General features: G+C 34.9%; 1 protein-coding gene across 1 annotated transcript in view; it reads right to left on the minus strand.

Moving 5' to 3' along the window:
- The window catches only part of LOC142983651 (uncharacterized), a 37297-nt gene that overhangs the window by 4422 nt on the left and 13059 nt on the right, over nt 1-19816 (minus strand). The window contains exons 3-6 of the mRNA XM_076130634.1: nt 12016-12218; nt 10787-10914; nt 10113-10363; nt 78-248 (exon numbers count right to left, since the gene is read on the minus strand). Of these exons, the coding sequence (XP_075986749.1) occupies nt 78-248; nt 10113-10363; nt 10787-10914; nt 12016-12218 (753 nt within the window). The remainder of the gene's footprint in view (nt 1-77; nt 249-10112; nt 10364-10786; nt 10915-12015; nt 12219-19816) is intronic.

The raw sequence follows: 19816 nt of genomic DNA on the forward strand, positions 1-19816 counted from the left end.
AATGTCATTATAGAGACATAAGACATGTGCCCTCTTAGAAATTACTCTTTACTGGCAAAGAATACGCAATTTCTTACCTGTCTGGATGCTGCTGGGAGTCATCGCTATCAGAATGGTAGCCATCGCTGGCGGAGTCCGTCGGTGAGCGAGGAGTGGCGGGGTCGTTGCTCCCGCTCTCACCCTCTGACATCTGACCTAGGACCGCCGCGCAACCGCGGGAATAGCTCATTAACACTCCGGCTACTGGCCTGCAAGAAATAGAAAAAAGAACGTTAATCATAAAAAAAGTAAAAGAAAATATGCCCCTTGGAATTATATTCAAATTGTATTTTGCTTTAGTTAGTAGCTTTTAAGTGGCAATCGTAAGCATCTGGTCTATAGCATTATATCAAAGAAATATACGCCAACTTATCGCTGGGCAGATTCTTGAGGCAAAATCGATAGTGCAAATGAGGAGGTCTAAGGGATTCTGCGTACAGGCGCAGAATCCTATCTTAAGGCTGTGTTGCCATCAGAGCTCCATTATGTAGTCAGCCAGTGTGAATTGGATTGCTTCAAGATACATCAAGTTTTGGTCCTAAAGGTAGTTTTTTTTTCTTCTCACTTCTCTCGTGGACCCGTAGCTTAAAGTTTTTTTTTTCGAAAATACTTTGCGTGTCTCCCTCTATTTATGATAGCGTTGCTCACCTTTTCTTGTGAAGTATTAAAACGGTACAATATACGTTGTTCGATGTTCTGTAACGACTAGCTAAGTGCGTGACATCGACACGTAGACCGCAACTACACCGCAAGAACCCCGTTGTTTCACTCAATACACAATGATTATAAGAACTAGGTACTATGCACCTAGGTACTATGTATTTATAAACTAGCTGACCCGCGCAACTTCGCTTGCGTCACATAAGAGAGAATTGGTCAAAATTTTCGCCCTTTTTGAAACATTTTTCACTGGTACCCTGTTCCTATTGGGAGTGACGTGATGATATATATATAGCCTATAGCCTTCCTCGATAAATGAGCTATCTAACACTGAAAGAATTTTTCAAATCGGACCAGTAGTTCCTGAGATTGCGCGTTCAAACAAACAAACAAACAGTCACACAAACAAACTCTTCAGCTTTATAATATTAGTATAGATATAAGTATTCGGTTTCAAAAAACAATCCTCATAAGAACCTCCAAAGGCCAATGGCATAAGAAAGACCTCTATAGAATATCGCCTAAGCCTATTGTTGTATCAGTCGTTATTTTTTTCAGAGGTCTGAGGCATTTTGGCTACTTGAAATATTTTCTAGTGAGTTATCTGAAAAAGTAGTTTAAAAAATTTTTAATTGGTGTTTTTTTCAATATAACAGACATTCGGGAAGTACTGTTTGTTTCAACTCGCTCGCTGTATTATACAAGTCTTCGAGGACATATCAGTTGAAATTACTTGAACCTTACTTACGCCAAACCTTTCGAGTGTTCGGTGCCGCAGATTAGTCAGGTCTGTCGCTATATTAAGTTTCGTAAATGATTACAGTAGTCATATATCTATACTAATATTGTAAAGCTGAAGAAATTGTTTGTTTGTTTGAACGCGCTAATCTCAGGAACTACTGGTCTGATTTGAAAAAATATTTAAATGTTAGACAGTCCATTTATCGAGGAAGGCTATAGGCTATATATCATCATGCTACGACCAATAGGAGCAGAGTAGCAATAAAAAATGTTACAAACACGGGGAAAATTTTGACCCATTCTCTCTTATGTGACGGAAGCCAAGTTGCGCGGGTCAGCTAGTTAAGGATAATTTCTGATATACATACGTTTTCGTTCTAGGCCAATACTACACAAGTACATCGTAACAAATATAGAAATGACAGTATTTTTCTACGATATTACGTGTCTTCGTGTTATAAACGCAACTTGTACCGGCAAAATCCAATAATCGCTCTTTAAACCATAAACGCCTAACACAACACATTCAAAAATATACTTTATGTCCTAGACAATACAGTTCAAAGTTCAAAAGACCAATTAACAGTTATTGAACATTTTATTGTTTCAATGGAAATGGTGGAAAGCGAGAAACTTTCACATGTTAGTTCGATATATTGAAGTAAGTTAAGGTTTTAAAAAAACTTTAATTTGTTTGGAATTATAATTGATGGGCCGTGGAAGGTATGTATCGAGCGTTTGGTTCATTTAATGCCTCCATAGCGTAGTAGTTTAGGTCGCCCCGTCTATACTATTACCTCGGGAGGTCGTGGGTTCGTTGTCCACACAATCCCCAAATACACAAAAACAATTCTTAGTGCGAGAGTTGTCTTTGAATAAAAAACAAATGTATATTTATTAATCAGTCATTTATAAGAAGAAAAAGAAGCAGTTTGTAATATGCAGTAATATGAAGAATATGTAAATAATAATACTAAATAAACATGTTACGTTTGTAACATAAACATACTTAAACGCCTTATTCTCATGGGAGTTGGCAGAGATCAAAGATGTGTTACAGTTATTTTACCTTCGCATGTTTATTACACTTAATTAAATCTGACATGTTTTACATAAAAACTAGGCGTTTTAACAAAGTAAAGAGCAAAACTATCTAGGCATTCTTACATTTTTCTTTCTTCCGTATAAAATTATTAATTAAATTTAAAATGCATAGTAAGTATAAAACTACTTGCAATTTTCGCTTATTCTAACGTTGAAAGAAAACATCGTGATGAAACCTCGCATGCCTATTTGTTTAATACATTTATTGAGGGCATGCAAAGTCCCCAACCCGTATTTTACCAGCGTGGTGGACTGAAGGCCTCACCCCTTCTTTCGAAAGGAGACCCTTGTCCAGCAGTTGGATAGTAACAGGTGTATCAAAATACATTAATTTTTTACTTTTTAAAAGATAACTAAGAATTGCTTTTTTGTCGCGAGGACTTTTACAAACATACAAACAACATACACAGAGTACAACCAGACCCGAAACCGTATGGGAATCGAACCCACGACTTCAAGACGCAATGGTAGCGGCATAGCGACAACACCTTTTGCTTTTAACTGTACAATACTAAAACGGAACTTTAATATCAAATTGTATCTCATAGTGAATGCTTATGAAACTCGCTAACAATTGTTTAAAGTTTCTCATACATTTCTCTGTTGTGTAAGTTTTTGCTCAAAGACAATGAGATACGCCTGTACTTGTTGTTTTGATTTAGCGTGTGAAATTTAAGCGTAATTCTAGGGCTACTGGAGTATGTTTGAAAGGGATTTGAGGTTTATCTCGTTATGTAATGGCCTATTTGTTTAAGTAATTGTAAGGTTAGTGCTGTCTAATTTAAGAAGAAATGTGTGAGAATTTATCTCAAGATAAAAAGAAGCTAAATTTTTGTGCGAGATAAAAATATACTTTATATTCGTACAAGGATTAAATATTAAACTAGATAAGACTATGGTAACGAACTCTGTCCCTAGCTACTTATGATTTAGGATAATTAACTATTTTATCCAGCTCGAATTACCTAAAAAAACTGGATTTATTCTATTTTTTTTTATTCGAAATTATACTTTATCTATACAAACCGGTATGTCTTAAGCAAGCTGGTGAATCGAACTCGGTTTACGAACTGAAAATAACTTTAATATACTAAAGTATTGAATGCGGTTTCAAGTTATACATATATATAATTTGTAGGTTCACAATTTTCTTTAAGTCGTTTCCGAAAAAGCTCAATTTTACATAATAGTTAAAGGTACCATGAGATTATTTATAAAAGCATACACATACATAATCTTTACATAAACCTCTCATAACATTTACTCGAACGATTGTCATAACACGTGTCTATTTACATTGTAACATGTGTTGTAGAAAGCAAACCGGGTGTTTACACATGTATGTAATACCGACAATGTACAGGAAAAACTCTCACTTGAGCTAAGAAAACTGTGTGCTTATGTTATTTTCTATTTAAATTGCTTGATGTACTAAATGCCACTGTGGCGCGGTTGTTAAAGAAACCGACTTTTGATCAAGAGGTGTTGAGTTCGATTCCTGTGTCGGACTACGAACGGATTTGCAGGATTTATGTTGTTTTCTATTTAGATGCAATACTGACGTTTAGTGGCGCGGTTGTTAGTGTAACTGACTTTTGATCATGAGGTGTCGCGTTCGATTTCTGTGTCGGACTACGGAACGGATATGGAGGAATTTTGCATGGAGATTAGGTTGTCATTTTTAGTGCATGTTTTCGAAATATTTTTGAAAACCTTTGCATTAAATCCCGTGGTTTTGGTTGGAGAATTAAATAAGTAAATTTTTAATTTATTCCCAAGCGTTTTGGAACAATACGCAGCCTCTATAGGAATGTATATTAATTTATAAGCACCTAAGATAAAATGTAATAATAAGATGTATGTATGTCAATTGTAAATGTAACCCCTTTATATAAAACCTGACTAATGGTGACCTTGCTTGACCTTAACCCCTCGCAGAGCATTCATAACTATATTATTATGTTAATGATATGAAATTAGGATTAGTGTTAAATATTCATTATACTATTAACCATTCATAGTCATAAAATGCCTGAAGAATAATGAACTTTGAAAACTAATTTTATACTATTTTGCTATAATGTTCAGTGTTCATTATTTAAGTTGTTCAGGTATTTTTACAAATATGTACCAATTAGGGCGCGTTCCCACTTTGTCGTGACTACTGATAATCGTGAAGTTTTATCCGTCGTTTACACGTGTTTTCCAGTCCCCCTCACACCCGTTACACACGTCGCATACAGCCAATTTTCAGGCACATATTTACGTTTTACAGAAACGACTTTTAATTTGTGGAATGGAAAAGTAAAAACCAATGTCAATTATAATTTATTTCAAAGCAAGTACTCGATTCCTATGTTGTCAAATACGTCTGCAGTAAAAGAAGCATTTAAAAGATTACTGCACTGTTAATTTATTTCATACGGATTTCCGAAATGCTGTGTGCTCTTTGATATAGTATAAAATTCTCTTTTAAAAAAAATGTATAAATTGTAAAAATAACCGAATACATAACATTGATTCTTCACAGTGATAAGTTGACAACTTTCACGAAACACGTGTATTCATTAACTCCATAATTTATTATTATTGACAACTGTAATATAATCTATTCATTTTATCTGTCAAAAATCGTCAATAAAACAAAATTACATAACATTAGGCACGTCATTATCATAAAAATATTATTATTAAAAAGCATTTGCATAATATCAATAGTGGAATGATCAGCAATTTTGGAGAAAGATTTCACTAAACATACACAAAATAATTCACACATTATTACGTAAGATGTCACACGGTACGCTTTCACTGTTATGTAATAACTGTTATTAAGTAACAGTTACAAAAACTCGTTGTACCTGTTATTAAGTACTCATCTGGATTTTGTGGTGAGACCAGGATAATAAGCTATCAATAGCAAATTGAATTAAACTATATTTCTTTCAAGATTCGGTTACTCTTTGTTTGCCTGTATGTTTTTTATTACCATGCTAATATTATAAAAGCGAATGATTTTTTACATTTAAACGGCTTTACCGATTTCGATAAAATTATTAGCGTTTTTTAATCCGCGTCTGTCCAGTTGCTGGGCAAGAGTCTCCACCCCAACGAGGAAAACTTAGGACTTTAATTATACTGATTATAATTAACGTCTTCTTATTATTTAGGTAAATCATCATCTCTTATTTATTTTACCAACCGATAATGTCAGTAACAAAAATTGAATTTAAAAACCTAAACATACTTCCACAATGAAAGGATAGACGAAATTTTCATCCAAATATAAACGACAAAAGCCAAACCGCGGCATACAATGCAGATTCTTATTATGTACAAGCAAAATTAAACTCTACTACTTTTTATTTAAGGTTCACATTACCTTGTATCGTAAGGTTATAATTTAAACCTAATAAACGCTTTTATATGAAACGATCAGACAGTTATTGGTGTATCATTATACGTTTAAATGAACGTGTAATCATCGCGAGTAATGTTGTTGTGATGGGGAATTAACGCTGGTGTGTTATTAGGAAGGTGTATGTTATTACTTTTGAGTTTCAACTGATGAGGAATGTTCAAAGAGTTACTTTTATAGTGTCAAAGATTGGGTAAGAATATAATAATTATTATGGATATTATATGTGTGTATGCTTATTATTTTTTCACGCAAAAGCTACTTTGCACAGACCAATAACCTGGATTAACATATAAAATACGCCGGGATATCTTTCGTGCAGACGAAGTTAGCAAAACTGGATGGTGGCATTTAAAGATATGTCTAGCTAGCTCTTAGAAATTGGACCACGAACATTCATCAAAATCACGCCTTGCTGCCATAGGGATAGGCAGAGCCTAAAGAACGCCACTTTATACGATCCTTACAAAGTTCCCTTGCTTCAGTTACATCCTTACGTATTGTCATACAGGAAATTGAAATACTGCAACTTAATTTGGTTTAATACTTTAGTCACCTACTAAATTTTGTTATTTTGTAAACAACCGGGTCTTAAGAATTACGAAGGTTTATCCAAAGTTCAATGTTCACTTTATTATGCATCTCGCTTCTCACACTGCACGACGAACTGATGACCTCAAAAAATTCAAGTTTTTAAAGAAAATTTCTCTCTTAAGTAACGTTATCTAACAGAGAAATTTTCACGACATTCTTCCACAAACGCCATTTTATTACAAACAACACGTGTGAGAAAGAATTTAATATTTACGTAATTAGTAACACAATGTTAAATATTAAATAAACAAATATGTCTACCGTCTGCCGACATACTATTAGCCGTTTAGTAAAATCTCGCAGGATTTCATTCTTCAACTCTGTAGATGCGTTTTGGGGACACATGTCATTTATTTTTGGTTCAAATTGAAAGCCTAGTTACTTAACAAGCTGGCCTACGACGTTGTGGATACCACAACAAGTGTACCTTGTACAAGGCCGTTGGTCACGAGGCCAGAACCCTGAAAGACCTTTCCTACTTTGTCTAACGAGTGGGACCCAATATCGACCGCAAGTTCACCGTTGAAGCACGGGTCTTTCGAATAAGGCGTTTTAAGTATATTTTATTTCATTTCATTCTTTCATAAGCCTAATCTTATATGAACACTATATGGTACTTTAGAAATTATGACACTATATTTGGGTTTTACGTTGACAAAACTTCAATAGATTTAAAATATATACTTTTTTACTTGAGAAAAACATTAAACTAAGAACAAGTTTATAATGCAAACATGGTGGCTTGAGAAAGAATGTTACATTTACGTAATTACAAGACAATTAACAGACAAAACAAACTTAATTGTGCAGACACATTACATAAAGTGACAGATTAATGTATTGCTGTATTGTTTAGTTCAGGCGCTCATAATTCACAGTTCTTTTACCTAACTACAATTATGATTTCTGGTATTATAGTCAAGATTTTTGTTAGAGAAATAAAATCTTCAAGGATCTACTTTACAGTACTTTTACCCATCCACAATTATATTTACTGGTGGACCCAAAACGTTGGTTTGAGAAAAAAAATATTTGAAGAATCTACACACGTACATAATATCACGTCTGCTATACCCGAAGGCTTAGACAGAGGTATATGATATACACCCACGTTTCGTCAATAACAATTTTAGTCCCATGTAATAGGAGAGAGCTTTTACCATAATATACGGGGCACATTACCAAACTTCAATGATCTTTAGATTTAAAATGCGTTTAGTGTTAGTTCTAGGCATCGTGTATGATGGAATTCATATGATGGAGAGTTGTTTTAGCCTTTTTCACTTGTCTATGGATTTATGTAGTAACTGTGGCTATTTTGCACGTTTAAAATAACAGTCCGTTACCAAGAAAATTCACATTTCAGATTTTTTTTCGAATAATCTTATTCTTATTCTAAAAGAGATAAGTTTGACAACCAACCACAGAAAAAAAAGAAAGGTTACAAAAACAAACAAAATATCTGCAGACGTATTACATAAAATAGTGAAATAATCCACCATTGTTTGAGATCACACGCTTCAGTAACTGTTACTTGTACCTAGTATCTACTGTATCTAGTATTGTATTGGTATTCTCACGAGTAACTGTTAATTTAATAGTATTAGCTTGTAACGTGTTATTGTCGTAACTGATTGAAGTTTAAGGTTATAGAGAGAAACTTGTTGAATCTTGATGTATTGATAGGAATTTGTTACGATACTTATGTATAGGAAGATTTTCTTTGTATTTACTTCTTTAGCTTACACTTTTTCCATCGGAACGCCTTTTTTTTAAAGACTTACGCTGGGTTTCATTATTTCTGAATAAGCATCAGATAGTAAGCATATTGGACGGAATTTTATTCCTTTGCGATATTTATTTATAAGCTGTAAAACTGGTCAGTATTATTTGCTAAGTTAACAGCCTGTTTTAAATCTATTAGTTCGTCAATCAGGGAGTTTTCTCCTTATCAACCAGAAAAGGCAATTACTAATTAAATAATCTTATGGCTCAAGGAATTTTGAATTATATAAACTTCTGTTCAATACAGCGAGTGAGTATTACTCCTGGCCTGTCACGGAACGCATTCCAAAACCCTCTGGTATTTTAAATTTATGATAGCATTAAAAAACAGTATGAGTATACAAAAAAAACTTACTTTAATATCCATATAAAACAGCAAAAACGATATCTCACTTTAATTCAACAAGTAAAAGACTCAAATACATACTTATAAAACATCGCCCTTGCAACTTAAAGAAGGAAATACATACCGCGCCAATTACTAACACAATTAAATAAATAATTAACGCAATATTAACTTAAATGTTATTAACTTCTTTCATCTTACTTTTATATCAAGTAATTTCGTTGTTATCTTAAACATCGGAACGACAAAGTGTGTTTTATTTTGTTTATTACTGTGATTTAATTGGACTTTTAATTAAACAAATTATATTACTTCAGTTATACGCATTTTATAATATTAGTGTCTCGCCCCGGCTTTGGCTGGGTTACACTGGGTTAACCTTGACGAACTGTACCTTTAAAACCTTTCTCGAAAATCATTCTATCTACCTCTATAAGTGAAAACTGCATGAAAATTCGTTTAGTAGATTTTGTGAACAGACACATTAACGTTCGTGACGAAGGGATTTTTGTCATTTACAACGTTAGAAATATGACGTTTTTAGCACTTATTACTTTACATTACTATCAACGAACCTCTATTCATATACTGGACAAAGCATTATTGCGAATACTATAATAGAAATTGCAAAAACAATAATACTTTTTGCAGCACGGGAATCGAACCCTAGGCATTATCACACACTACCACACAGACCACAGAAGTAGTCATAAATTATAAATTGAATAAATTCATTGATAATTCGCAAATCGCATACAAATATCAACATTTAAAACTCATTAATTAAAACAGATGCTGAATGAATGATGTAATCGAAATAAACGAAAAGAAAGTCATATAATTAGACTATAAATCATTAAGAGTCGAATCAGAAACGGGCCGGCTATTTGCAAGTATGATATACAGGGTGAACGAACAAGTTCAACCACTTTCTAAAGTTAATTGCGATTTAAGAGGACCTGCTACTAATTTTTATGACTTTTTGTATTTCCGAGTATTTGAGGTGATAAGTATATTAAAAGATAAAATGTCGATATTGTTTATGGAATAAATGACAGGAGCTTAGTTAACAACAGCCGCACAGATCCATCACTGAGGTTACGCTACGTTTTCCGAGGTTGTTCTGTGGATAGGTGACCATCTTATACGTATCGAGTTCCTCCGTGTTTCGGAAGGCACGTTGAATTGTGGGTCCCAGCTGTCATTTTCAAAGATTTTTGACGGTCGTTAACATTATTCAGAAGTTTGAAAGTCTGATAACCAGTCTTACAGAAGGGTATCGTGTTAAAACCTAGGTTACTGGGTTGTGGAGGTCAGATAGGCAATCACTTCATGTAAAATTATCTCTTTCAAACCTTGCAGCTAGAATCGACCATCAATGTTGACAATTGGAGCAAAAAGTTTACACACATTTGATAAACTTACCTCGTGTCACTCAGATCCAATGTTGGGTCACTCCTTTTAATTTGTCCAATGCACGCCAACACAGCTTTGTCGCTTTCAACCCTGGCGGCCAAGGAAGCCACCAACGTTGGCAGTTGGCGTAAGGCAGGCTTGTCCACAATGGTGAGGAGGGACTTGTTGTCGATGAGACGTCGCTCCACGTCGCAGTGGGAGAGCGCCAGGAGACGCTGGTGGGATGATGACGCGGGGTCTTGGGTTATCGTGACCGGAGACTGTGAAAGATGAGAATTATCAGCATATTATTATCTTAAGTTTTGTAAAGAGTATTTATCATAATAAGGAAAGATGTTAACAAGTAAGTTTATCACAGAATAACTTCAGTAACTCTTGATTGAACTTATAACTTCTGCACTTTGTGGTAGTGGTGATTACGCTAACTATTATTCCAAAATTTCATCAAACGTCTTGCTAATGTAAATATTAAAAAAAAACTACAATCGGCTGCAAATGCACTACCATTGCATTGGTCCTTATGATTTAGATTCTCACATGGACCAAACATTTTTAAAAGAAGACTAGTTTTAAGCCCCGTATCTATGATTTCGTGACCCCACAAGTCTTCTCTTCTGCATAACAAGTAGACATCTACTACAATCATTAAAGAAGATATCTGAACAGGAGCAACTTTAACGTACCAGTTCTTCAAGCTTGTGCAGTGCTTGTTTGTAGACGTCGACGTGCCTCTGCAGCTCGTTCTTCATGGCGACGTGGAGGGATATCAGAGAACCGCTCGAGTCTGCCGTGAGACCGTGCGTGCCTAGACCTGGAACAAACAGTAGGTGTTAGATATAAATAAATGATGGTTGAAAGAGGTTAAGAGTTGATTTGTACTGGAAATATGACGTGAAGGAATGCCACTTAAAAACAATAGCCATAAAATAAGTAGCAATTAAGTATGAAAATAATAACCGATTTCTACTAATAATCGTGCTTATATCGTAGATTTTTCAGTGTTCAATAACACAAAAGCAAAAATTAAGACGGATGTTAAATAATTTACGGAAGATTCTGCTGTAAGCCGCTTCATAAATACTGATTTCATGAAACAAAACCTTAATCATTTTACTTTAGCCACATAATAATACTTTTTCATACTTAAAATGATGTAATTAAACTCAATTTACATTTAAAAACAATTCTAACGAGCTAAAACAAACACCGTATCACATATTTCAATGTCAGCCTAGTGCATTCACAGTTCCGCACCAAAACTCACGACCGCAAGATAAGAAACATCACAACACAGTAAAGGAAACATAACATAATTACTCTACTTCCTTATCCACGTATTAACGTATCCGGGAAACTTGTAAAGGCATAATCGGTTTCAAATCGACCTCTTTGGATCCTTGAAGTGTTGTACGTAAATATTATGATAGAATCTGTATGATTCATTTTGAGGAAATTGAATAGGTTTTTGTATGTTTTGATGAGTAGTTTCTGATAATAGCTACACCAGCTACTGGATGGAATCTTCCTATGTAAAATGCAGGCCTGAAAAAGTCATTCCTAGCTGCTGATAAAGACTATCTGCCAGTGGTAGTGAACGCGTATACCGATCACGCGCTTTCGGCATCCAGTTCCATGTTGGGCAAGGGATGGTTAGTTTTTCTTTTTTTAATATTGAAATCTTCTTAACAGTAGACCGAACATTAATCGCGAGCTTTCAATATGGTTATATGTATTTATAAATTTTTTCCATATTCTAAATGAATGTCCACCAAAGTAGTCTAAACCTCGCAGAAAATTTCGCAATTTCGTCATAGGCCTTAATATAAGGGTCTTCTGAAACAATAAAAAGTGAGAGTATCTCCACTCACTTAACAGACACGACATTAACCAAACCATCAAGCAAGTGTCTTACCCTGTACAGCAGCATCGAGTTGCCGCCGCCTGCTATCAATAGCATCCCTCGCGTCGGGGGTGTAGTGCACGAGCGCGGCGGCGAGGCGGGCGGTGCGAGCTCGCAGCCCCGACCCCTGGTCCGCTCCCAGCAGCCCCACCAGCCGCCACGCCACTGCGTCGCATTGCACGTCCGGACGGGGAGATATTTCTAGGGATATTAGTCTGTGGACAAAGAAGAAAGATGTCAGGAATATTTTTTATAGATGTGAATTGATATGGCGTAAACTGTATTGAATTTAGTATTGATAAACGCTGATGCTGAAAGTTATCTGCTTATATTAGTACGCAAATTCCGATGAACATTCTCTGAAGAAAATGCAAAGACTTGTGTGTTCTAAAGAACTTTGTTGCAATAGCTTTGTAATCTTGTTTTAGGGAAACGTTGAGTAAAATACATGTTATCATGATTTTCATAAAGCCAGTTTTCTCCATCACTGAACAATTCAAACGTAACATTAAAATAAGATTTAATTTTAAACAATATTAAGTCTCACATTAATTACGCAAAAGACTAAATGAAATTGTATTTTTAACTACTTTAACACTTACACCCAAGTTTCGCCAAATAAGGTCCTTAGCACAAAATTGGGGTTTTGTGCTAAGGACCTTATTTCAACTTTTTAAACCTAAGAATGAAACTTGACCTAGCCAATACCAGCATTACCATAATATTCACTAATAAATAAACAATGACCGACTGAACTACATACCACGACCTAGCAACACATGAAACAAGATCGGACACATATCTCTACACTAGCTGACCAGCGCTACTTCGCTTGCGTCACATAAGCGAGAATCCATACTAATATTATAAATGCGAAAGTAACTCTGTCTGTCTGTCTGTCTGTCTGTTACTCAAGCATGCTACTGAACCAATTTACATGAAATTTGGTATGGAGATATTTTGATACCCGAGATATGACATAGGCTACTTTTTACCCCGGGAAAATGACGGATAATGGGAAAACTAAGGTGGCGGACGAAGTCGCGGGGAAAAGCTAGTGGCTCATAATTTTCCCCGTTTTGGAAACATTTGTGTTGCTACTCCGCTCCTAATGTTTGTAGCGTAATGTTATTTAACCTATAGTCTTCCTAAATAAACAGGCTATCCAACTGTAAAATATTTTTTCAATTCACACCAGCTGTTCTTGAGATTAGCGCGTTTAAACAAACAAACTCTACAATTTTATAATATTAGTATAGATTTTGGACATACCGATCAAGGTCTTAAAATATAAATATTCATTCTGTCAACAAATTCCTTAATTATTAAAGTTTCTGTTTCGTACCAGGTCAGGTAACTATCACTTTGACCTGGATTCTTTTTACAAAATGTATTAAAATAAAAATGATATGTTGGTGACAGGATATGGTGTGTTTGGAAAAGTGGTCACGCGGTGTCAATGCATCGTTTAATGACTGTCATAGCAACTGACATTCACGTTACGATGAAATTTGTTTGTAGGTAGCTGAAGACCCAGAATAACATATAGGCTACTTTTATCCTGGAATTCCTGAGGGATGGGGGTTTACTCGGGAAGGGTTTCCACGCGGACGATGACGTGGGCGATATACACATTTTATACACTTCAAAAAAAAATGGTCTCGCTCTCTATGGGATAACCTAACATTGTTAATAGTGAAACGGGTGTACCAGTGTACCTATTTCATACACTGCATACACCTCCGGGTAAGAAAAACGGGTTACCATGTTTACAAGGTTGAAGATATGATCAATAAATAATTATATTATTATCTCAAACACGTCTAAACATAAACATAACCTCAAAAACCCCTTCAGAAGCCTTCAACTAAAATTACATTTTAAAATATTGCATCACAGCAATTTCTTAGCTTCCTTCAAAGATGGGCGATATAACGCTTCAATTAAAATTCCCCACACTAATTATAAACTGCTCCCATTCTTCAGTTGATGGCCACATACTCGTGTTTACTTTATTGCAAGTTATGTGCTAAACAAGGACGGCTATTTCGTAATGTACCGGAAAAGTTATGAAGGCTTATGTGAAGATTGTAAAAAGTTTTACAAGTCTTTGTGACGTGTAAACTAAGAACTCTGAATATGAAGTTATAATAATACATATTATAGGACAAATGAGTTTTACAAGAAAAGCATAGAAAAGTTATTCTTAAAATACATTGTTGATTTGATATCACGTTGTTTGTCGAAAATTCAATTTTAAATTATTCTATGTCATATGACGTTTATAAAACAAGGAAAACAAAGACACGAAGTTTGAACGACTTAAATTGAATATTAATAACTTCAACTTTATTTGTCATTACAATAGCTTCATAGCTATAGTATTATACATCAAGCTAGCCAATATACATGACGTAGTTGCCCCTAGATTAGATAAGTAACACCACATTTTGCAGACTCTATTGCAGCCGCCCATCTTCACCACAAGCCCCATCAAACTTATCACCCAATAACAGCTAATATGCATGGCTACAGACTGACATATCCCATAGTTTATAACTGTGTATATAACGGACCGGACTGATACATATTATCATGGTGGTCTTGTTCCCACATCATGGTTTCCACAACACAATGAAGATAAAACATTATGGAGACGCTTCGGAGATAAGCTTTAAAAGCTTATTAAAGATGTGGTTTTGTGATGAGAGGAGCGGTGAGCGGAGCGTGGGGCACATAGTTTATTTAAGATGTGATGGCTCTTGCCTATGAAAATTTGTTAATGGATATTTGTTTATACATAAAAATTCATAGAATTTGACAAATGGATAGTCTATAATCTGGGTTACAACATAAGATATTATAATTCTTTGTTTTCCAGAAAATCTTTGCGCACATGCAGAAACAAATACAAATAAAAGGTCATAGACAATAGACAGTTAGACACATTTTATGGTAAACAAGGAAAATGAGCGCGATGGGTTTTTCTACCATTCTAAAGGCTCGTCAAATAGCTGCCCAAAAATCGAAATATGTAATTTGAAACAGCAAGCGTATGTGATTTATTTTAAAACTCAACAAATCAATAACATAATTTCATTTCCAACTTATTTACACTCAATCGTGCCGTTACCCGCTATATTCCCCGCTCTCCGCCCCGCCTATACCCACACATCAACTTAAATCAAATTCAGAACTTCATGCATTTCGCGTGTTCTAGAACATAACACGAACAACACATTCTATTGTACAATTGTATACAGTTTGTAAGACAAATGATTCTTAGATATATGTTCAAAGAACTTAACTGAATTATTATTCCGTGTAGAAGTCTTTTTCTGTAACAGTTAGAGTAAGAAATGAGACGTTTGATTGTAGTTTCTTGAATTGTGATTGCCGTTGGTTAATTGTAAGAAGTTAGTATTGTACTAGGTTGGGTTATTGGGCGCAAGGTTGATTACTGAGAGTATGGTGCCATGTTTTGTGGCATGGGAAGAAATTTTTATCTGATACCGGGGATTAGATTAGATAGATAGTTTTTCTTTACATTTTCTGGGCTGATCAAGTTTTAAATACTAAATGACTATACTACTCTACAAAATGTAAGTTGATAAGACGTACGCGAAAAAAGTAATTTATATCGAAAATGAGACTTAATGTATTTTTTTAAATTACCAATCTTCTATCAATTTGAACTATTTTTAACTTTAATCTATTTTAATTAGCACATACCTATTTATATACCTAACAAGCACACTCCGAATATTTTTTCTAGGTCTTGATTAAGACTGATTTATAAGCATAAATATTATAAGTCAGTCGTAAAACTATCACTTAAATGCTCAAAAAGATAAAATAAACATAGTAATAATCTCATATATAATTATTTGCTTCCCTAATCGACGAAATATACATACAAGTTCCTCATAATTATTATTACGAAACCATTCGTGAGTCGTGACGGAGCTATTCGACAGCCAATTACCGAAATGATTCTTCAATAATTACAATAATTACACATCATACATACAGAATATTGTTCATAGACGTAACATTGTGCCACGCAACGTAAAGATGTTTATCATTTGTTCCCGAAGCGTGAAAATATTACAAACATGTCGTAATATTGCACATTTGTAAGACGCATTTTTTTATATAATTTGAGTGCAACATCGTGAAATGCTTCTTGCAATAATATACTTGTGCTGGTGTGTGTTTGACTTCGAGTGCTTCGGTTCGAAAGAAAATTAAAACATAATGCTTATATGCTTTATAGATCTTTTTAATGTTTTTCAATAGTCCCACTCGCTGTAACTATATATTTCATCACGGAGGTCTACGACCTCAACTTCTAAACTCCGGTAAATTTCTAAGAAATTCATTACAGAAAATCTCAGAAAAGACTTTTTGGCCAGACCCAGGATTCGAACCCGAGACCTCTTGAGCGGCAGTAGCACACGCTATTGACTGCGCCACAGAGGCAGTAATTAATATAATTTACATTATTAATTAAGGTACATTTTACGTAATATAGTCCTTACAATGACCGAATCTGCCACTAGTTCGGAGATAGAGCCTTATCTCCCATCTGGCAAGAAACTAACAGCTACTCTTTTCACACACACACACCGATCGCGATCATGAATCATTTACCTTCCTACCACCTGAATGAACATTCCCCATGTCCCACCCGAGCCACGAGCCGGCGAGTCTCCGCATCAAACGAGCAGTCGATAAATTTCACCGCCAGCTCTGAACAGGTCTGACCGGTCACTTTCACCTGTGACTTACAACGAAACACATTTATATATGCTCCATGTCTCATGCCGCCATGCGTGTTATTGTTTTTATCATGTAATAGCGTTAATTTGGGGTTTAAAGTGTTATTATCATAAGTTGTTGATAATAAGATGATTGTAGTATTTAGTCCCTGCGATTTAAGAAATGTATAATTGCTGTGCATATGAACATATATATATGTGAATCAATAGTTATTTATGATGATTGCCTAGCTGTGCTAAAATTCATCCCCTTGGGGTTGAAAAAAGTACGATCCTTTAGGTTCTGAATTTTATCTTAATGCAGATTCATAAAAATCACTCGACACTTTAACTTCCCTTTTATGGAAATCATCAGCAACTACTGAATATATTTTTACTGGTTTTAAACTATGACATTTGAATTATTGAGCGTCAAGATCATTTGTGACTCATTGTCACGTCAACCACGAATGTTTTTGGAAACGACAGAAAATCTAAAAGCGACGAATATGCTAGAATAAAAAAATATACGAACGACGAATATACGAAAAATAAACTGCGATAGACAAGTTTTCTTTTCACTAAAAAAGGTTTATTTACGTTATCATAAAACCTACCTACGTAACTGATCTCACCGGAAACCCTACATCAAACTAGTCGCGTGGAAAAACAAATAGAAACCGTAATATAACCTGTTATATGAACTAATACGTAAACTATATAATGAGCTTATGTAACTCATTAACAACATGTCGCTTCCCACATTACGACATTGATCTTAAAAAACTTTAGTGCTTTTTAATAACCCTTAATTAAAAAACTAATCCATGGTAGAAGCATTCACCTCCCGCAGTCACGTGAGATTTCGAGTGAATTATTGAACAATTTGCTTCTTAGGGCCCAAAATATTATCACTTTTTTTTTCGTCAGGAAAATGCATTACCTACTGCATATCCTGCTCCAGGGAGGAAGCGGGGGTCTGTCGGGCTCTTCCGTCGGATAGACGTCCCGGCTTTTAAATTTGGGCATACCGACTAAAAACCTGACAGTGTTCCATCAACAGTCACCATGAAGTGGCCAAGACGCGGTACCTCCATTGTATACTCCGCGTCCCAAAATATTATCATCTTAGCCGATATACATCTACGGCTAGAAGAAACTAAAAGGAAACCTTGTGAATCCATTCCAGCGATATTTTTTTTTTCTTGCAGCAAAGACACTCGATTGCTCAGCGCGTAAACCCTTTCTCATTCCGGGAAATACGTGCTCGGTGGTAGGCACGTAATTTATCTTACTTTTAACACTTTTTAATTAAGAGTATATCTCACAAGTGCATTGCCCTCGTCATGCCAATTAAAAACCTCACATTCATTACCAAATCATGCATAACAGACTGACGGATGCAATCAAGCATGACTGACAATACAGATATGCATTAGGGACCTTTCGAAAGTGAAACCTCATATCAAATATTAGGCAGTAAAAGTGAATGCCTTGATCACAAAAAAAGTTAAGACAACAAGATGGCGGATTGGTGGGTAATCTATACTAATATTATAAAGCTGAAGAGTTTGTTTGTTTGTTTGTCTGTTTGTTTGAACGCGCTAATCTCAGGAACTACTGGTGCGAAATGAAGAATTATTTTACTGTTGGATAGCCTATTTATTGAGGAAGGCTATCATCATGCTACGACCAATAGGAGCAGAGTACCAGTGAAAATGTTACAAAAATGGGGAAAATTATGACCTATTCTCTCTTATGTGACGCAAGTGAAGTTGCGCGGGTCAGCTAGTGTTATAAATTGTTTATTGATAATCCAACATGATCGCAGCGTGAATGTTTAATTAATAGTTTAATAGTTATTAGTTGAGCTTTCCAATGCGATGGTTGACTAATATGTTTTGTATTTTGATGGTCTGTTGTTAAATTAAATGGTCCTTTTTGTTTCATATCCCGTGTACGTTTACGTTTTGCTGTTATAGTATATCACATAAAGTGACATCAAAGTAAATAATCAAGATGTATGTGACTGAATTTTCAGGACATGTTCTACATTTGTCATCTCATTTTTAACAAATTGTACACTCAAATTTTCTTAACGAATCAATCAAATCAAAAATCAAATTGTTTGTCCGATTAATTACATCAAGTACAATTTTTCTTTAAAGGTTTCAGTATTAATCAAAGCATATTATTAACTATTATAGCCCGGCAACTTTACTAGACGCCCTTAGTTGTAAGGTTCGCACTCGCAGCTAGCGGAGGCATACAAAAAGCAGATTTTAGAACATCAATTTATTATGGTTGCTTGGTTGATACACATATGTACTTTAATTCGGAAATTTACAAAAATATTAATTATAATCTAATTAAATCATGATTACCAGGGCTCTATACTAAGTTGTCAGACTAACCGAAATATTCTTCAAAATCACACACCACTAACATAATTCCTGACCACACTTTATAACCTACACAATAACTCCATACAAAAGTAACATATTAACACTCACTTCGCAACGTATAAGCTTTTCAACAGATGTTAGTATTACATGCATCACGCTCAGTGTATTGACCTCTGAACTAAGCCGATTCATAGAACATAATGTTGTTATTTAATACACGTAACAGTCTTTAATAGCGTGATGTAATGTGAATGCATTGCATAGAACGCGAATAGAAGCGTATGAGGGCTTAATTGACAGTTTTGTAATGTCATAATATTATTACGGTGTTACGAGAAAGAAAATTGTTTAATGATTTGTGGGTAAAGGCCTACTGTTGAGGCAAAACGGCATCATTTCTTAGAGTAGTGTTCGTGAACGGCTTGCCGTTGTAGAAAAACGGTTTCAAGTCGAAGGAACACGGCTTAATGTTATTGATAACAGGAAACTAGTCCTGAAAGTATCTATCAGGTAGTTGCTTAAAACGTGGTAGAATTTTAACTAATTTTATATCAATAGATTTGCGAATGTAACTTATAAAAAATAGTAATTTTAGCAAGATATCAGCTGACAAAAGAAACTGAATCATTTTATAATCGGATAGTATAA

Source organism: Anticarsia gemmatalis, chromosome 24 (genome assembly GCF_050436995.1).
Source record: "Anticarsia gemmatalis isolate Benzon Research Colony breed Stoneville strain chromosome 24, ilAntGemm2 primary, whole genome shotgun sequence".
NCBI classification, from domain to species: Eukaryota; Metazoa; Arthropoda; class Insecta; order Lepidoptera; family Erebidae; genus Anticarsia; species Anticarsia gemmatalis.